Below are 19,407 nucleotides of genomic sequence, written 5' to 3'. Positions count from 1 at the left end.
CAAAAAAAAAAAAAAAAAAAAAGTCAGTTCTAGAATCTTTAAGGAATTGAAGAGGGAGGGACCAGGATCTGTTGGTGCTGGAGAAGGTGCAAGACTAGAACATGTGATCCCAGTTCATCGTTACACAGCCCATGGGGTAAGTCTGGTTTCCTTTTTACAGATTGGGAAACAGGCTTAGGCTAGCACAACTTACGGGATCAGGGCATGGAAGCGACAGATTTCAAACCTCTGAAGCCTGATCCAAAGCTGGGGTCCTTGTCAGCAACCCAACCCCCTAACCTCGGCAGGATGGGGACTCTGCTGCCAGCCACCGCCCCTCACTCCCTATCCTTGGCAGCCATTGGCAATGGGCTCGAGTTTGTTTGCCCCATGAATATGTATTGGGCATCTGTTGAGTCTCTGTTTACATCAAAAGTGCTGATCCAGCTGGATCAGGTAGATAGATCTCTACCCTCCTGGAGTTTTCTGGCTGGGGAGAAAAGTGAATGTTAACAATTTAAGCACACATTAATAAAAATAATTACAACTTATGAGTGCTACAGAGGAACAACCGCGGAGAAAAAGATTAAAAGGGAGGTAGAAGCCAGCTGGGCATGGTGTCTCACACCTGTAATCACGGCAATTTGGGACTGTGAGGTGGGCAGATCGCTTGAGGTCAGGAGTTCAAGAACAGCCTGGCCAACATGGTGAAACCTGCATCTCTACCAAAAATACAAAATTAGCCGGGCATGGTGGTGTGTACCTGTAATCCCAGCTACTCAGGGAGGCTGAGGCAGGATAATCTCTTGAACTCGGGAGGCAGAGGTTGCAGTGAGCCGACATCTCACCACTGCACTCCAACCTGGGTGACAGCAAAACTCCGTCTCAAGAAGAAAAAAAGGGAGGTAGAAGGGGATAGACTGGAAGAGGTGGCCGGGGAGGGTTTTGGGTGGAGAGTTGAGGAGTCAGGAGATGAGTGGGAAGGGTGTTCCAGGCAGGGGAAACAGCACAGGCAAAGGTTTGGGGGTGGGAACATGTCCAAGGGCCACTTAGGGGGGACCAAAGCTGAGCTCTGTGAGCAGAACGAGGTGATGCAGTCGCTTAGATCATGGAGAAACTCATGGCCCTTTCTCCTATTCCTAACCTCATCATCAGAGCCTTTCCCGATATGCCATGCCAGGCTGTCTCTGTGACACTTTGGAAGCAGAGAGATGAAAAGTGTTGGCCACCCTTGATTTAGAGGCGGAAGGAAGTGGGAGGTGGGAGCCCCAGCTTATTACAGAAGCAGGGGCTAGGAGGAAGGGGGCGCTGGAGCAGGACGCGGAGCTGTGCTGGGGACAGTGGAGTTTGAGGCATTGGATGGAGAGCCGAGGTCTCCGGGTGAGCTGAAGAACAGGAGGGTCCCTGAGAGAGCCTGGCAAACCTGGATGGCTGCTCCCCCAACTGGGGGCTGGGTGGGGCCTGAGACTTACAATTCTTTCTTTCTTTTTATCATTTCAATAGGCTTTTGGGGAACAAGTGGTGTTTCATTACATGAATAAGTTATTTAGTGGTGATTTTTGAGATTTTCATGCACCCATCACCTGAGCAGTATACACTGTACCAATGTGTTGAAACTCACATTTGTTTTGTTTGCTTTTTTATTTTTTAATTTTTCTTTAAGTTCTAGGATACATGTGCAGAACGTCCAGCTTTGTTACATAGGTATACATGTGCCATGGTGGTTTGCTGCACCTATCAACCCATCATCTAGGTTTTAAGCCCCATGTGCATTAGGCGTTTGGCCTAATGCTCTCCCTCTCCTTTCCCCCAACCCCCTGACAGGCCCTGGTGTGTGATGTCCCCCTCCCTGTGTCCATGTATTCTCACTGTTCAACTCCCACTTAGGAGTGAGAACATGCAGTGTTTGCTTGCTTGTTTTTGAGATGGAGTCTCGCTCTGTCCAGGCTGGAGTGCAGTGGCACAATCTTGGCTCACTGCAACCTCCATCTCCTGGGTTCAAGCTATTCTCCTGCCTCAGCCTCCCAAGTAGCTGGGATTACAGGTGTCCACCACCACACCCAGCTAATTTTTGTATTTTCAGTAGAGATGGGGTTTCACTATGTTGGCCAGGCTAGTCTCGAACTCCTGACCTCAGGTGATGTGCCTGCCTCTGCCTTTCAAAGTGCTGGGATTCCAGGTGTGAGCCACTGCGCCTGGCTGAGACTCATATTTCTAACAAGCTCTCAAGGGTGCTGACACAGCTGGTCCAGGGAGCACCCTCTAAGCGTGAGGCTGTGATTCGACACTGTCCCCCGAGAGCGGGCTCCAGCAAGAACAGGACCAGGAAAGAGGCCAAGACACCTGAACAGCGTTCTCAGGTGACTGAGCCTTTGGAGGCAGGGGTGGTGGCAGGGAGGGAGACATATGAGCCTCAAGGAGGCTGCCAGAGAACACAGGACTCTCAGAAGACAGAATGCTTAAAAACTTCCCCAAGTAGGCCGAGCACAGTGGCTCACACCTATACTCCTAACACTTTGGGAGGCTGAGGCAAGACGATCCCTTGAGCCCAGGAGTTTGAGACCAGCCTAGACAACATAGTGAGACCGTCTGTACAAAAACAAACATTTTTTAACTAGCCAGGTATGGTGGTGCACGCTTGTAGCACCAGCTACTTGGGAGGCTGAGGTGGGAGGATTGCTTGAGCCTGGGAAGTCAAGGTTTCAGTGAGCCACGATCTTGCCACTGCACTCCAACCTGGGCAACAGAGCGAGACCCTATCTTAAAACACAAAAACAAAAGAAAACAAACAAAAAACCTCCTGCAGATCATGAGATCAGGAGTTTGAGACCAGCCTGGCCAATACAGTGAAACCCCATCTCTACTAAAAATACAAAAACTAGCCAGGCATGGTGGCGTACGCCTGTAGTCCCCACTACTCAGGAGGCTGAGGCAGGAGAATCTCTTGAACCCGGGAGGTGGAGGTTGCAGTGAGCCGAGATTGCACCACTGCACTCCAGCCTAGGGAACAGAGCAAGACTCCGTCTCAAAAACAAAACAAAACAAAAAACAACAACAACAACAAAACACGCACACCATCCTGCAAATAATGGTACATCCAATCCCTGTCTTATAAGCCATGAAAAGCTTCATGAGGCAAGAAAGACAATTAAATATTTCCAGAAGAAAATGCAAAAAAGCCTTCTGCGCTCAAGCCCCAAATCCCCTGATTCTCTCCCCACCCAGTGCTATTGGTCACTTCCGGTTTCTTGTCCTAACCTCCCTTGCAGCACAGTCATCCCGCTTGATCCATGCGAGTGGACTTGCACATGGGAGACACTTTTTCCCTCTCATTTGTGATTTTGAAAGGGTGACGTTTTTCAGTTTTAGTGCCAGATTAAAGCCGCTCAAAGCCATTGAATCGGAAGGTGGAGATGGCAGCTTAGCCAGCGGAGATTTTCCAAAATAAGTAAAATGAGAGAATCGTTTTTTAAAAAACTTTAAGAACTTTTTTAAAACAAATTCCCTGGCCGGGCATGGTGGCTCACGCCTGTAACCCCAGCACTTTGGGTGGCCGAGGCGGGTGGATCATGAGGTCAAGAGATCGAGATCATCCTGGCCAATGTTGTGAAATCCTGTCTCTACTAAAAATACAAAAATTAGCCAGGTGTGATGGCGGGCGCCTGTAATCCCAGCTACTCGGGAGGCTGAGGGAGGAGAATCACTTGAACCCTAGAGGCAGAGGTTGCAGTGAGCCAAGATTGCACCACTGCACTCCAGCCTGGCAACAGAGCAAGACTCCATCACAAAAAAAAAAAAGAATTTCCTATATGTTAAGTGACATACAAGATGATCCAAGGCACTTGGTTTTCCTGGTCCATTCTAATTAATTTTTGTTTTGTTTTTGTTTTTTTGAGATGGAGTCTTGCTCTGTTACCCAGGCTGCAGTGCAGTGGTGTGATCTTGGCTCACTGCAAGCTTCGCCTCCTGGGTTCAAGTGATTCTCTTGCCTCAGCCTCCCCAAGTAGCTGGGACTACAGGTGCTCGCTACCACACCCGGCTAATTTTTATATGTTGGTAGAGAGGGGGATTCACCATGTTGGCCAGGCTAGTCTCGAACCCCTGACCTCAAGTGATCCACCCGCTTCTGCGTTTCAAAGTGCTGGGAATGCAGGTGTGAGCCACCACACCCGGCGCATTCTAATCTTTATTAGTTTGTGGATTAATTCTTTATTATTATGAATTCATCCAAGTAATACAAAGATGCCCTTCCCCTGCCACATGGGATGAAAGTCCCCGTCATAACCCTCCACAAATGTTTGCTTAGCTGGTCTTCACAGCCTGTGCCATAAAACCAACGAAGCCTTCTGGCTGTCACTGTAGAAACAGGGCACAGCCCCTTGATCAACTTCTATAATCTTGGTTTATATAACTTGTCCATGCCTGTTACATTGTCCCTGGGTGAAAGGTCACCATTCACAACCATTCTATTCAAACTGCCTGTTTTGTAATTGGAATTTGTTGCCAACATTTAATGTACCATATTTCTTTGATTCTGAGATGTACATTCTTTTTCACATTCAACTCCGCTGAAGTCAGATCACTTCTAATAAGCGATGTAATTAGAAAGTATGGTGTTACTGATTAATTGGCAGTGTTTATTCTTTTCTGAGCTCTGCACAAAATAATGGTGCCCTTACACAATCAGCTGTCTTAGCTCTGATGAAATACAGTCTCCCTGTGTGATCCTGGCTGAATGGATTCTCACCAGGTGTTCTGACTATCAGCCGACCCAGGTAGAGTGCTCACTGTGTGCTAGGCCAGCGCAGGCCTAAGCATTGTTATACCCACTTCTTCATGCAGCAAATATTTACTGTATATCTCTTTGCTCTGCTGGATTTTCTAATGCAGAGGATAAAAGCAGCCACCTGGCCAGGCTCGGAGGCTCATGCCTGTAATCCCAGCACTTGGGAGTGCTGAGGTGGGAGGATCACTTGAGCCCAGAAGTTCAAGACCAGTCTGGGTAACATAGTGAGAACTTGTCTCTACACATAATTTTTTAAATTAGGAAGTAAATAGTGGTGCATGCCTGTGTCCCGGCTACCAGGGAGGCAGAGGCTGGAGGATTGCTTGAGTCCAGGTGATCCAGGCTGCAGTGAGCCTTGATGGCGACACTGCATTCCAGCCTGGGCAACAGAGCAAGAGCCTGTCTCAAAAAAACAAAAAACAGGTGAGGCACAGTGGCTCATGCCTGTAATCCCACCACTTTGGGAGGCCGAGGCAGGTGGATCACTTGAGGCCAGGAGTTCAAGACTAGCCTGGCCAACATGGTGAAACTCCATCTCTACTAAAAATTCAAAAATTAGCCAGACATGGTGGCACATGCCTGTAATTCCAGCTATGTGGGAGGCTAAGGCAGGAGAATTGCATGAAGCTGGGGGGTGGATGTTGCAGTGAGCTGAGATCGCACCACTGCACTCCAGCCTGGGCGACGGAGTGAGACTCCATCTCAAACCCAGCCACCCTTGTGTGAGATACAGCCAGAAAATATGTTTTGTTTGAACTGTATTTTTTCATTGTAATGTGTTGCCATCGTTTAAAAATAGGGAGTTTGCATGAAAAAGATACTGGATTTCCAGCTTCTCTTGGGAGCATGGGAGGCCCGGCCGCACTGTGCATTGCTGTCGTCCCTGGTGACTTGGTGGTGGCTCTTTGTTTAGAGGAGGAGGACCTGGGCTCTGGGATCGCCACGTGGTCTCGCTCACACTGGCTGATTTCACGTATTTCCTGGGCAGGTTGGCCCCAGGGCCTGGACCGGGTGTGTCTCGAGGGGCTTCTGCAGGGTCCCTGGCAGTGGCTGTGGGTGGGCTGCAGGTGTGATGAGAGACAGTGGCCCCCTTCTCCCAGGACGTTTCTGGTATCTCAGATAACAGAAATTTCTCATCACTTCTAGTCCCCTAAATAGTCTCTTTCTAGAAGTTGTGCAGAGTGATTCCATGCAGTGACAGCCCTTGGAGCTCCATTTAAGTCACATCCTCCCCACCCTTCAGCTTGGCCTCGGGTGGAGGCTTGGTGGGGAGGATCTGGCCAGCCTCCTTCACCTGCTCAAAATCTCTCCTCCCTTCCCCATCGCCAGCCAAGGCTGCTTTTCTTTCTTTTCCTTTTTCTTTTTTTTGAGATGGCGTTTCACTCTTGTTGCCCAGACTGGAGTGCAATGGTGTGATGTCACTCACCACAACCTCTGCCTCCCAGGTTCAATCGATTTTCCTGCGTCAGCCTCCCAAGTAGCTGGGATTACAGGCATGTGCCACCACGCCTGGGTAATTTTGTATTTTTATTAGAGATAGGGTTTCTCCATGTTGGCCAGGCTGGTCTCAAACTCCCGACCTCAGGTGATCTGGCCGCTTCGGCCTCCCAAAGTGCTGGGATTACAGGCATGAGCTGCCACGCCTGGCCTTTTTCTTTCTTAAAGAGCTTTATTGAGATAAAATTCACGTATATAATTCATCCATTTAAAGCATACAATTTAATGGTTTTTAGTGTATTCACAAATATATACAGCCATCACCACAGTCCATTTTAGAACGTTTTATTTTATTTTATTTGAGACAGGGTATCACCTGTTGACACACCCAGGGAAGGGGCATCCGTGTGCTGCAGCCCCAGTCTCATTTCCAAGAGAGCATCTCACCGGCTCGGCTTGGGTCACACGCTCTTCTCGAATCCAGCCAACCCTGGTTATGGGAGAGTGGGGTCGCAGCATACAGGGAGAGTTGGAGGGGTAAGAAAGAAGTGAGCAGACACCCCGAAACAGATCCACACAGCAGGCAAGGGCGTCGCTGTGGCCCTTCAGCTCCCCTGACCTGGACTTCTTTGTCCGGCTTCCTCATAGGAAGTGTCTACACCACTACACTCATGAAAACGAAATTCAAGGGACTCTCGAGGACCCTTGGACCCAAAAACTCTTAATCCCACTTACTGTCTGTTTTTGGGAATTCCTTTTATGGAACCCAAAGTCTTTTCTCTCTAATAAATGAGAATAATGTAAATACAAAATAGTTTTAAAGAGGCAAAACAGCTGACACACTAATTCACACTAAGGTGTGGATGACTGACAGGAGAGGTCCCTTCCCAAGGGCAGGGTCTGCAGGGGAGGGCTCAGGACAGTGGGTGCTGAAGAAGGAGGCAGATGCACCTTAGGATTGGGAATGGAGAATAGAACCAGGACACTGGGGACACCTAAGACAAGCTTCACCAGCCAAAAGCATTTCCAGCCCCAGCAGAGTCACACACTCCTTAAATGTATGTTAGAAGGGACTCATTTGACCTTTCGATCCAGCCTGGCTGTGGCGGCCATTCCAGAGGGTCTGCCCATCGTCGTCATGGTGACGCTGGTCCTGGGAGTGCTGCGGATGGCCAAGAAGCGGGTCATCGTGAAGAAGTTACCCATCGTGGAGACTTTAGGTGAGGGACTCTGGCTGGTGGAATTCTTACACATGGAATTGAATGGGGGCTTGGCTGTCAGGGCATTCCAGCTTGGGGTTTCACAAGCCTGAGGGTGACGACTTCTCTTTTCTATAAACTGATGTTTGTTGTACCAGGTTGCTGCAGCGTTCTCTGTTCTGATAAGACGGGGACTCTGACTGCCAATGAAATGACAGTGACCCAGCTTGTAACGTCAGATGGGCTTCGTGCCGAGGTACGTCCCAAAGGAATTTACAAGCCTTAGAGATGCACCCAGACAGGCTGTCTCTTTTCCAGACAAAGCACGCAATGTCTTCTAGAACACAATAAGGAAGAAATAAATTGGGGTCATCTTACAATCTCATTGCTAACATGACTGATTTTGTTTTTAATCATCCCATACTTCCTTTTAATAGATATGACCAATTTAAAGTAGCCTCCTTTTTTAGTTACTTATTAATTATAAGCACATTACAAAATTTAAAACCTAGAAAAAGTCTTCCATACCTCCCATGATAAACTAACCATGATTAGTCCATTTGTGGTTTGTTTGTTTTTGAGAGACAGAGTCTTGCTGTGTCACCCAGGCTGGAATGCAGTGGCTGATCTCGGCTCACTGCAACCTTCACTTCTCGGGTTCAAGCAACTCTCCTGCCTCAGCTTCCCAAGTAGCTGGGACTACAGGCATGCCCCACTTTGCTGAGCTTAGTTTTGTATTTTCTAGTAGAGACGGGGTTTCACTATATGTTGGCCAGGCTGGTCCCAGGCTCCTGATCTCTGGTGATCCGCCTGCCTTGGCCTCCCAGAGTGCTGGGATTACAGGCGTGAGCCACCACGCGCAGCCTGTCTTGTTTTTTAAGACAGGGTCTTGCTGTGTCACCCAGGTTGCAGTGCAGTGGTGCAATCATGGCTTACTGCAGCCTCTAACTTCTGCACTCAAGGGATCCTCCCACTTCAGCCTCCCAAGTCCTCGCGTGTCTTTCAGTGTCTTCTGTGAGCTTGGCACAATTGGAAGCTCCCTGAATGTGCAATTTTTTATCCTGATATTTTTTCTACAAAACTGGCCAAAGCAAGGGGTGAACAAATGATGGCCCATGGGCCAGTGCTTGTTTGAAAATAAAGTTTCCTTGGTGTTCCACCACACCCATTTGTGTACATGTTGCCAGTGGCTGCTTTCAAGCCTCAGTGTGCTGCGACGGCAGAGCTGAGTAGCCACGACAAAGGTGGTATGGGCTGCAAAGGCTAACACGTTTGCCCAGCGCTGTTCTTAGAATAGAAGCGCTCTTCTGTGCTAGTTCTTAGTTTTCTTAACCATCACTTGTCCTGGCTGCAGAGTATCCCACTGAGTCAACTTGCTGCAATTTACTAATGCCTGGCACTGTGTCCATCCATGACGTATCCAATTAATCAATAATCTTTCAGAGAACATCTTCATACTGAAAGCCCTGTCCACGTTTAGGATTATGTCCTTGGAATGGATCCCCAGGACAGAGATTGTGGGCCAAGTGGGGGAGCGTGTTTTTGACTCTTGGCGACACCCTTTCTTCTGCCTCACCCTGCAGGTCAGCGGAGTTGGGTATGACGGTCAAGGGACTGTGTGTCTTCTACCATCCAAGGAAGTCATTAAGGAATTTTCCAATGTCTCAGTGGGCAAGTTAGTGGAGGTAGGTGTCAAAAGGACCAGGGGGGAAATAGGCATTTACATTGACGCTTCTGGGGCTTCTCTCTGAAAACGGAAACAGCCATTGAACCTACTGGTTCTTGACAATGACTGGACCACCCAGGGGTGAGGCTGTCACAGCACTGAAAAAATGACACCAAAACCGATGGAGACATCAGAGGTAAGAGGACAGCTAGGCTGGGCAGAGTGGCTCATGCCTGTTATCCCAGCACTGTGGGAGGCCAAGGCAGGAGAATCACTTGAGGCCAGGATTTCGAGACCAGCCTGGGCAACATAGTGAGACCCTGTCTCTATTATTTTTTTTAAAAATTATTTAAAAAGAAGAGCTAGAAGCCTCTGTACTCATCACTGCCCACTGGGAAGGCTCTAAGGAGACTCTTGCCCAGAGACGTGCCTGATAAATGGTAAAAAGTGAGCCTGTGATGACGTTCCCCTGTGGCTATGATGAGTCCTACAGTCCCAGCTGTACTCACCCTTTCACAGGGGCTCACTCCTCACCATGTAGCAGGCCGCCTTCTTCCTCTGTACAGTTCAGTGAGCGCCGCTTGCAAAGGACCTGCCTCCAGGGGCCCTTCACTATCACAGCGAACGCTGTCTTGGTTTTGCGGATTAAAAATCAAAAATATGGCCAGGCGTGGTGGCTCATGCCTATACTACCAGCACTTTGGGAGGCCAAGACGGGTGGATCACCTGAGGTCAGGAGTTCAAGACCAGCCTGGCCCACATGGTGAAACCCCATCTCTACTAAAAAATATAAAAATTAGCCAGGCATGGTGGCACACACCTGTAGTCCCAGCTACTCAGGAGCCTGAGACAGGAGAATTGCCTTGAACCAGGAAGGCAGAGGTTGCAGTGAGCTGAGGTCATGCCACTGCATTCCAGCCTGGGTAACAGAGTGAGACTCCGTCTCAAATAAATGAGTGAATGAAACAAAAATATGCAAAACTAGTAAGTAATAATAAAAAAGAAAAGAAAATAAATGGGCAGAGAAGTAATGCGAGTGTCCAGGCTCACCAGGCCGGGAAGGAAGAATGCCAGGAATCCCACTCTTTTTGCTTGTCTCTTTTTCATTTTTTAAATATTTATTTTTAAGTTGAGATAGAAGTCATCTACCATGAATTCACCCCGTTAAAGTGCACAATTCAGTGGTTTCAATATGTTCACAAGTTGTGCAACCTTCACCACTGTCTAGAATACTTTGTCACCCCAAGTGGAAATGCCATCATCCCCATTACCGGTCACTCCCCGTTACCCTACACTCATCACCACCCGTCCACTTGCCTCCCTGCTGGCTTCCCTCATGATAACTTTGTGGGAACCAACATTCAGCAAAGCTGAGAAATAGTCACGATGTTTCTTTTAAAAAGCCAGGACGCTGAGTTGTTTTAAAGAGCAAGTCTTGTCCCCGCAGCCCCAGCTGTAAAAATGGGACAAGCCCACAATGTGTAACTTTTTCATGAGCCCAGTACTAACTACAGATGTCTGGACAATCCCCTTTTAGGCGGGCTGTGTCGCCAACAACGCAGTCATCAGAAAGAACGCCGTGATGGGGCAGCCCACCGAGGGTGCCTTGATGGCCCTGGCGATGAAGGTAGGAGGTCTTGGGGTGTCTGTGCGGGCAATTCTTTCACTCGGGGCTGGATTCATTGGTAGAAAGCCAGCTCCTGTCTGAGCTAACAGGACTGGGGATGTTAGGTAATCACGGAAGAAAATGGCCCAAGCTGGCCTTGGGCCATCTGTTGTTGGTGGAGGAGGTGAGCTCTGAGATTCCACAGGACTTCAGCAAGTTCCCTCTACCAGCGATTCCAGAAGAATCCTAGGAGCTCCCCTGTGGTTGAGGCCCTGGTCAGGCGTTGGGGCGAAAGACAGTGGAACGAGACTCCCTATGCGCCCAACACGACCCTGTGCTCACCGAGGCACCACTGGGAGGGGCTGGTTCCTGGGAATGCGTTCGATTGACTCCGGGGCTCAGTGTTAGACCCTGGGCTCTGTGGCTGTGCAGGGTTGCCCCAGGCCATTCTGTACCCAACACCAGGTACCAAGTGGCTGCTTGCAGTGTGGAGGGGATGGGCGGGGGCTGATGGGGCCTGCTGCGTTCTGTGCTCAGAGGACAAGTTAGCAGAAGGAGAGGCAGAAAACATGGGCTGGGAATGCAGGTGACAGGAAAGCAAGGAGAAGAGAGGACAAAGGACATGGGAAAGGAGGGGCTGGCAGAGGTTAAGAGGAGGGAGCAAAGGAAGGAGGAAGGTGGCCCCGGTCAGCTCCCACGTCTGTTTCCATGGCCACTTGGCCTGGGTCCCTCCTCTTCAGCCAGAGCTGGGGCTCCCCTGGACCCTGCGGGAGCTCCTCTCCCCGACCCGCTCCGTGCTTTCTGCTGTCTGACTTGTCTCTGACTCGGGTCTGATGAGACCCCTCTCCATCAAGGTCAAGGGAAAAGCCCGACTCGGGGTGCTCATCCCCCAGCACTGACCCCTTGCTGCCGCCCAGCCTGGCCCCTGCACTCACCCCCACTTCCTGCTTCCTCCTGGACTGGGACCACTCCTGCCTGTCGTCACTGGCGAGCGCCGACTTTCTCTTCAAGTTCACTCGTTTCCACCCCAGCAGACACTTCTCATCCCGGGCTCACTTCACTGCCTTCTATTATCAGCTTACCTGTCCCTCCCTCCAGTGCAAGACTCCGACCTCCCACACCGCTGCCTTCCCGAAGCTGGTGCTGTGTCAGGGAGAGGTGGTCGCCCTCTGATAAGCCCCCGTGATGGTAGATCAGGTGCTATTCGCCAGTGTGAGAGCTTTGGAAAGTCATTACAGGCTGAGTGCAGTGGCTCAAATCCCAGCACTTTAAGAGGCTAAGGTGGGAGGATCATTTGAGGCCAAGAGTTTAAGACCAGCCTGGGCAACATAGCAAAACCCCATCTCTACAAAAAATATAAAAATTAGCTGGGCATGATGGTGCGTGCCTGTGGTCCCAGCTGCTCAGGAGGCTGAGGCGGGAGGATCCCTTGAGCCCATGAATCTGAGGCTGCAGTGAGCTATGATCACATCACTGCACTCCAGTCTAGATGACAGAGTGAGATCCTCCCTCAAAAAAACAAAAAGGCTGGGCACAGTGGTTCACACCTGTAATCGCAACACTTTGGGAGGCTGCAGTGGGAGGATCACCTGAGGTCAGAAGTTCGAGACCATGCTGACTAACATGGTGAAACCCTGTCTCTACTAAAAATATAAAAATTAGCTGGGCACGGTGGCATGCACCTGTAATCCCAGCTACTCGGGAGGCTGAGGCAGGAGAATCGCTTGAACCCGGGAGGCGGAGGTTACAGTGAGCTCAGATCATGCCATTGCACTCCAGCCTGGGTGACAGAGCAAGACTCTGTCTCAAAAAAACAAACAGAAATCATGACATCATATTATTTTTCTTCCATTCACAGAAGATAATTCTCTCTGCAATGTCTATAATAGTGAATGGAGCTCATTTCCCGTTTTAAAATAGTGCTGAGTCTGCACGACAACTCGCTGCCCAGAAGTCTTGACCGTCTGGCAGGAATGACACCCATGTGTCACCCTGCTTCCGCCACCAGCCACCCCTGCAGCCTAGAGAGGAGAGAGGTTCCAGAACCCAGAAGCTAGGAGATTTCCTTGATGTGTTATGATTTTCCTCTTTCCTGGGGCCTGGCTTAAGATTTTGGAATATAGAACAAACACTGGCTGGCATGTAGGAAGTGCTGCCTGTGTGACAGGCATGGGGCATGCACTTAGTGCTTCTTACCTGTCTCACCTGCTCTAAATGGCACTGAGGCCAGGCCAGTGGTTCCTAACTTTTCTTCCATTATTGCTCCTGGATTAGGGCCTTGGGGTTACTGAAATAAAACACCACTGGCTGGTGATTTAGAGTCACCAAAACACACTGAAACACAGCTCTGTGGGCCAGAAGTTGAAATCAAGGTGTGAGCAGGGCCAGGCTCCGTCTCCCAGTTTCTGGGTGTTACCAGCAGCCCCGGGCATTCCTTGACTGGCAGAACGCATCCCTGCCTTGGCTTCTCATAGCAAGCTCTGTCTCTGTCACGAGGTGCTCCCCGCCATGGCTCTGCATAGCGTTTTCCTTTTTTTTTTTTTTTTTATTTGAGACGGAGTCTTGCTCTGTTGCCCAGGCTGGAGTGCAGTGGCTTGATCTCTGCTCACTGCAACCTCCGCCTCCCAGGTTCAAGCGATTCTCCTGCCTCAGCCTCCCAAGTAGCTGGGACTACAGGCAGCCGCCACCATGCGTGGCTGTTGGTATATTTAGTAGAGACGGGGTTTCATCATGTTAGTCAGGATGGTCTTGATCTCATCTCGTGATCTGCCCGCCTCGGCCTCCTAAAGTCCTGGGATTACAGGCATGAGCCATCGTGCCCAGCCTTCCTCCTCTTATATCTAGTCATGTTGGCTTAGGGCCAGCCCTAATAACCTCACATTGACGATATCTGCAAAGGCCCTCTTCCAAATCAGGCCACATTCAGAGGTTCCGGGGTTAGGACTTCAACATATCTCTTGTAGGGTGCAATTCAACCCCACTAAGGAGATGTCTTAGGCATTCCTTCCCTAATCATCCCACTCCCTCCCCCTGAAATTTAATACTGTAGATACACTGTGTTGTACACGTATCTGCACTTTCTACATAAAAGGAGTAGTTTTCTGTGCCCCTGCTGTACCCCATTTTCACCCCCTGTGGGACATCATGACTGGTTTACACTTGGGGAAACTGAGATTCTGAGTTGTCACGTCAGTGATCCGAAAGCCATCAAAGAGCAACAAAGGGCCGGGCTGGCCCCCAGGCTGTAGACGCAGGGCTGGCAAGGACCCCAGGCTGTGGACGCGGGGCTGGCGAGGACCCCAGGCTGTGGACGCGGGGCTGGCGAGGACCCCAGGCTGTGGACGGCAGGGCTGGCGAGGACCCCAGGCTGTGGACGGCAGGGCTGGCGAGGACCCCAGGCTGTGGATGGCAGGGCTGCCTCAATGACTTGGGGGGTTCCTTTTGAGAAATTGCTACACCTTCAAGTCTGAAACGTTCCTCCTGGCAGAAACACTGTGGGTTTGTTTCTAAGCAGATTTCAGATAGAAGCTGCTGCAAAGACCATCAGGTCTGCCGTTCAGCCAAGAGAAGAGAATTTTTTTTTCCTAGGTGGGACATTCCAAGGAAGTGGCCTTTTTTCTGTGTGCTAAATGCTTGGATTTCTTATCTGCCAGAGGTGGTTTGAACAATGAATAATTTAAATAGACTGAGCTTTGTATAGAGATTGGCTTCAGATGACTCACTAAAAATGTGTCATTTTATTATGCTAGATGGACTTAAGTGATATTAAAAATTCATATGTAAGAAAAAAAGAGATTCCATTCAGTTCAGAGCAGAAATGGATGGCAGTGAAATGCAGTCTGAAGACTGAGGTGAGACCTTTCAATCTTCAACCTCTTCTCTCTTTCTGCCCGGGCCCCCACCCAGAAATAAAGCAAAATGCAGATTTCAAGGAGAATTTGAAAGTTCCTGGCTGCTTCTGTGACGTTCCAAATACATGGAAAAACTTAATCACCATCATAGCTTTGATTCTCTTGGGTCTGCTTCTGGCTTTTTGTTTAAAACAGAAGTTGTCAAAGCAGGGTCCCTGGAGTAGCAATGGTTGTTATCACACGAGAATTTATTAGAAATGCAGAATCTCAGGTTCCACGCCAGACCTCCTGAGGCGGATGGTCCACGGGTGGGACCCAGTAACCTTCGTTTTCTGCAGATTCTGATGCAGGTCAAATGTTGAGATTGACCAGCCTGTAATCCAACGACTGAGGGCCTGCTGCTAACACCAGTTGCCAATATGCCAGTCCTCTCTTTGCAGCCCTGTGCTACGTTTTTTATACTTCTAAGCTCATCTCCCCCTCATACTGGGGAGCAAATCCTTCAGTACAGAAGGCGTGTGTGCGTGGTGCATGAGCGTGTGCACACATGTTGTCCCTGACTAGAGGAACACTTACCAAGCTATGGCCACCCCGGGTGGACATTACAGCTCAGTTTTAAAATTTTCTTTTCAGATTTGTTGTGGCTTTTCAGATTTTCCTTAAAAACTATTTTTTAAAGTTTTTGTTGCCTTCTACCTTTTTCTCCACCCCTCCTCTTTCCTCCCACTCTTTCTAGAATCTATCATGTCTGCCCATGCAGACTGCTCAGATCCCACTAAGGGCTGTGGGCAGCTTGGCCAGCTCATGCCAGGCCCTTGCTCTGCATGGATTGACACATGTACATTTCAGGGGCTTAAAAGGGATTATAGATTTTCAAAAAACTTTTAGACCTTTAAATCTTTTTCCCTGCAAGGCAATGGTAATATATTCTCATTGAAAAAGTATAGAAATATGACATAAAAATGAAAGCTTCTTTCATTCCACCCTTCTTCCCTCCCTCCCCACCAGCCACCCAGAGGTAATTCTGTTTTAAGTCTGGGATGGAGCATTGCAGATTCTAAATATGTAAATGACAACATCTGGATGGTATTTTCAAAACAAGGTCACTGTTTATATTGTGTGTAATTTGCTTTTCCCCCCTAAGATTTTCCTTTAATATTATGTCTTAGATGCCTGTGTTGGTCAATATAAGCTTGTTATATTAACATATTAATTATATAATATGTAATATATTTTACTTAATATATGTAATATAATTATATAAGTTAATATATTAATTATATGTAATATATAATATACATATAAATAATATAATGTAATATAATACATATAAATAATATACATATAATACAATACATATGTATTGTAATTAATGCATTAATAACCTATGTAATTAATATTAATAACATTAATATGTTAATTACATATTAACATATATGATTAATATATTATAACAGTGTTACATTCACACTGTGCACCCACGTGAGCCAGGTGGGTCCGGTATTGAGGCTAGGGATACAGTGTGACTCTCACCCAGGGCCTCCCCACATGGAGCTTATAGTCTACATATTTGTCATGACAGAGCTTAGCAAAAACACAGGAAAAGTGATCAGCTGCTCATGTGGGTTCACTATTACAAGCCAAGTGCTGGGGGTAGGTACAAAATAGACTTGGTGCTGCCCTAGGGAGGCAACAGTCTAATGGAAATATTCCCAGTTAATCACACCCCCAAAGGCATAGTCCCAGCTGGGATGATACCTCCCGTGCATGAAACACACAAGACGCTCTGAGTGACAGTAACAAGGGAACTGAAAAAAGAACAAGGGTGGTACAGGTTGAGGATTGGCCTTGTTCTTTCTCTGGACTGCAGAACATTCCATGGATGGATTCCAGAACTTACTTAGCGAACCTGTCCAGCACCCATGAACAGCACCAGCCCACTATAAATAACTCCGCTGCAAACATCCCCGTGTGTGTCTTGGTAACCTCATGCAGAGTGGGCTGATGGTCACTATGAACCAAGGCTTCCAGTGATAGTGGATTTCTTCCCTTTGTCTTTTCTAAGGATCAGGAAGACATTTACTTCATGAAAGGGGCCTTGGAAGAGGTGATCCGCTACTGCACCATGTACAACAACGGAGGCATCCCCCTGCCGCTGACGCCCCAGCAGAGGTCATTCTGCCTGCAGGAAGAGAAGAGGATGGGCTCGCTCGGTCTGCGTGGTCAGTGCCTGTAGCCCGGCCCAGAGCTTTAAGCTTGCATGTAACGTTGACTTTTAAGTGCATTCAAGCAGGGTCCCCAGTCAAGGAGGTCACCTGTCCCAAGGAGTCAGGCAGCATGCTGACGGCAATAACGCGTGCTTGCAAGCTGATGGTCACATGAAAGGCAGAGAGGTCCCCACCTCATCCCAGTTCCTCAGTGACCCCCCGTTAATCCAGAGAAGAGGGGACCCTCCTTTGCTGAGTTTCCTAAGGCAGATGAATGGGCCGCACCCCAAACATTGATTTTCCCAATAGGTATTTTTGCTCATTGCCTCTTGTCGGGAAAACCCGAAGCTCTTTTCAGTCAAGGAACATATTTTCTCCCTTAGCCATTTTCAATTTTCTGCAGCAGAGCCAGTGCCTTCCCTGATAGGCTGAACATTAAATCTCGCATTTCCCTTGGTGTCATTTGTCACCCTGGCCAGTTACAGAGGAAGCGTTTAGAAGCACCCCTGAGCACTGGTCTTCCCTCGGGGGACAGAGAGAGGCATTGGGCTGGCCTTACTGGCTTAGGAGCCTTGGTTTTCCCCTTCGGGGAACAGAGTTTGTAGGTTGCTGGCAAGCTTGCTCAGAGGTGTATGGGGTGAGACCCTTGTGGCTTTCTGGGGCATGGTGAAGCCAGCGCCGAGCACATGTCCCCTTTTCCCGAGTGAGGGGAGCATTCCCCAAAGCATTGTCACTTTGCCCCCCATATGGTTTGTGTAGCGCTGCGTCTACAATAGGCTTACAGGTAAATACTGTGCCTCAGTTTCCCCATATGCATATGGAAGGCACGACAGCAGTGACTTCATTGATTGCTATGAGGATTGGAAGAGACGGTGAATCCCATCTTAGCTTGCCCTCGGCCCTGACTCTCTTTCGGTGGCAGAGAAGCCAGGCCCAGCTTCTGCGAGCCAGGTGATCTGAGAGGGGGTGGTGTAAGAAGGTCCTTTTCACCTCACTGACACCAAAGACGGGGCTGTGGCATCCCTCCTGCACAGTGGAGGGATTGGGAGACGATGTGGCGCGTGGGTGGCAGCTGCTTTCATCATGGTTGATACGACCAAGCCATTCAGTAGCTCCCTGTTCTGGTCACATCGTGCCTCTGCTGACGATGAAACAGCTCACTTAAGAGTGGACACGTTAGTAAGTAAACATCCCACGTGGCACTGGCCTCTAAATCTGCTCCTGGCACTTGGGCCCCACCTGTGTGCTGGGCACCAGGTTAAGTGCCTGTGTGAGGCCACGCCCTCCATCTCCACCGGGCAGAGGAGCTGGCCAAGGTGACACAGCCCCGCCTAGTGCAGCCAGCGCCTTCGCCCAGATGTCTGCTGCGGAGCGTGATGACGCGTTCCAGGGACTTGCCCCAGGCCTTGCGGGAGAGCGTAAGGACAACAGGTCGGTGACGGAGGAGCAGTGAGACCTTTTCCTGTCTCCCCCAGTCCACACGCAGTCCTTTTTTGTTTACAAATGGACTTGTCTCCCACCTGTGGCTGGGAAAGCTACAGCCTGGGAACTGGCCTTAGAGAAGGCCTGTGTGTTTTTCCAGCCTGTGTCTGGTCTGAGAACAGAAGGGATATTATTCCTCAGCAGGTGACTGTGAACTGAGGCCTGCTGCCCGGCAGGCCCGGGGCAGTGCCCGAGTGACTTAGAGAAGCCCCCAACCTGCTAGATCCCCTGGAGTGACTGCTGTGAGGATTGGAAGAGTCAGTGAATGCCGTCTTGGGGTTTGAGACCCCTGACCCCACACACATCCAGGGGAAGATGACAAACCCCAGGGAGCGGGAAGGAGAGTCAGGTTTAGGGGAGCACGGTGGCAGGAGTATCCTCTGTGGATAGAGCGCTGCTAGATGGCCACTAGAAGCAGGGGATGCACCTGGGTTGGCACAGCCCAGGTTCAGGGAGGGGAGGAAACCATTGGAAAAGGGGAGGAAGGGCACCAGTGTCATTGGTGCAGCGTCATGACTGTGCAGGAGGGATGCCAGCCCTATCTTTGGTGTCAGTGAGGTGAAAAGTACACCACCCCCTCTCAGATCACCCAGGTGGCAGGAGCTGGGCCTGGCTTCTGTGCCACCAAAAGAGAGTCAAGGCCCAGAGCAAGCTCACAGCAAGAGTCCCCTCAGCTGGGTTGCTCCCCTGTCAATTTTTCTTCACCACTGAACCGCCCCACCAAGTCTGCTGGAGATGACAAGATGAGTTAGTACAGAGCAAATGAGGGCAAGAACTGTCAGAAATGCCCCATCCTGCTCCACCTTACATGTCCCATTCTGGGCCAGCTCACAGGTTTCTGCGGCCACTTTTGTTGGGAAGTGGGGTGGGTCTTACACCATGAGTGGTGTATTAGTCTATTTTCATGCTACTGATAAAGACAGACTTGAGACTAGGTAATTTATAAAGAAAAAGAGGTTGAATGGACTTATAGCTCCACGTGGCTGGGGAGGCCTCATGATCATGGTAGAAGGTAAAAGGCACGTCTTACATGGCAGCTGCCAAGAGAGCATGGGAGCCAAGCCAAAGAGGAAACCCCTCATAAAACCATCAGCTCTCATGAGACTGACTCACTACCACAGAGCATTATGCGGAAAACCACCCCCATGATTCAGTTCTCTCCCACTGGGTCCCTCCCACAACACATGGGAATTA

The 19,407-nt window shown here is 49.4% G+C and overlaps 1 protein-coding gene across 3 annotated transcripts in view; it reads left to right on the top strand.

Moving 5' to 3' along the window:
• ATP2C2 (ATPase secretory pathway Ca2+ transporting 2) overlaps positions 1-19,407 on the top strand; it is an 88,240-nt gene that overhangs the window by 58,282 nt on the left and 10,551 nt on the right. For all 3 annotated transcript variants that reach the window (XM_032156305.3, XM_032156304.2, XM_032156306.2), the window contains 6 exons: positions 7,298-7,422; positions 7,560-7,657; positions 8,985-9,086; positions 10,605-10,694; positions 14,423-14,524; positions 16,590-16,746. In XM_032156305.3, the coding sequence (XP_032012196.1) occupies positions 7,298-7,422; positions 7,560-7,657; positions 8,985-9,086; positions 10,605-10,694; positions 14,423-14,524; positions 16,590-16,746 (674 nt within the window). The remainder of the gene's footprint in view (positions 1-7,297; positions 7,423-7,559; positions 7,658-8,984; positions 9,087-10,604; positions 10,695-14,422; positions 14,525-16,589; positions 16,747-19,407) is intronic.

This window comes from Hylobates moloch, unplaced genomic scaffold (genome assembly GCF_009828535.3).
Source record: "Hylobates moloch isolate HMO894 unplaced genomic scaffold, HMol_V3 SCAFFOLD_6, whole genome shotgun sequence".
Taxonomy (NCBI): domain Eukaryota; kingdom Metazoa; phylum Chordata; class Mammalia; order Primates; family Hylobatidae; genus Hylobates; species Hylobates moloch.
The sequence above is the reverse complement of the archived record's forward strand: the minus strand, read 5'-3'. Positions and strand labels throughout refer to the sequence as shown.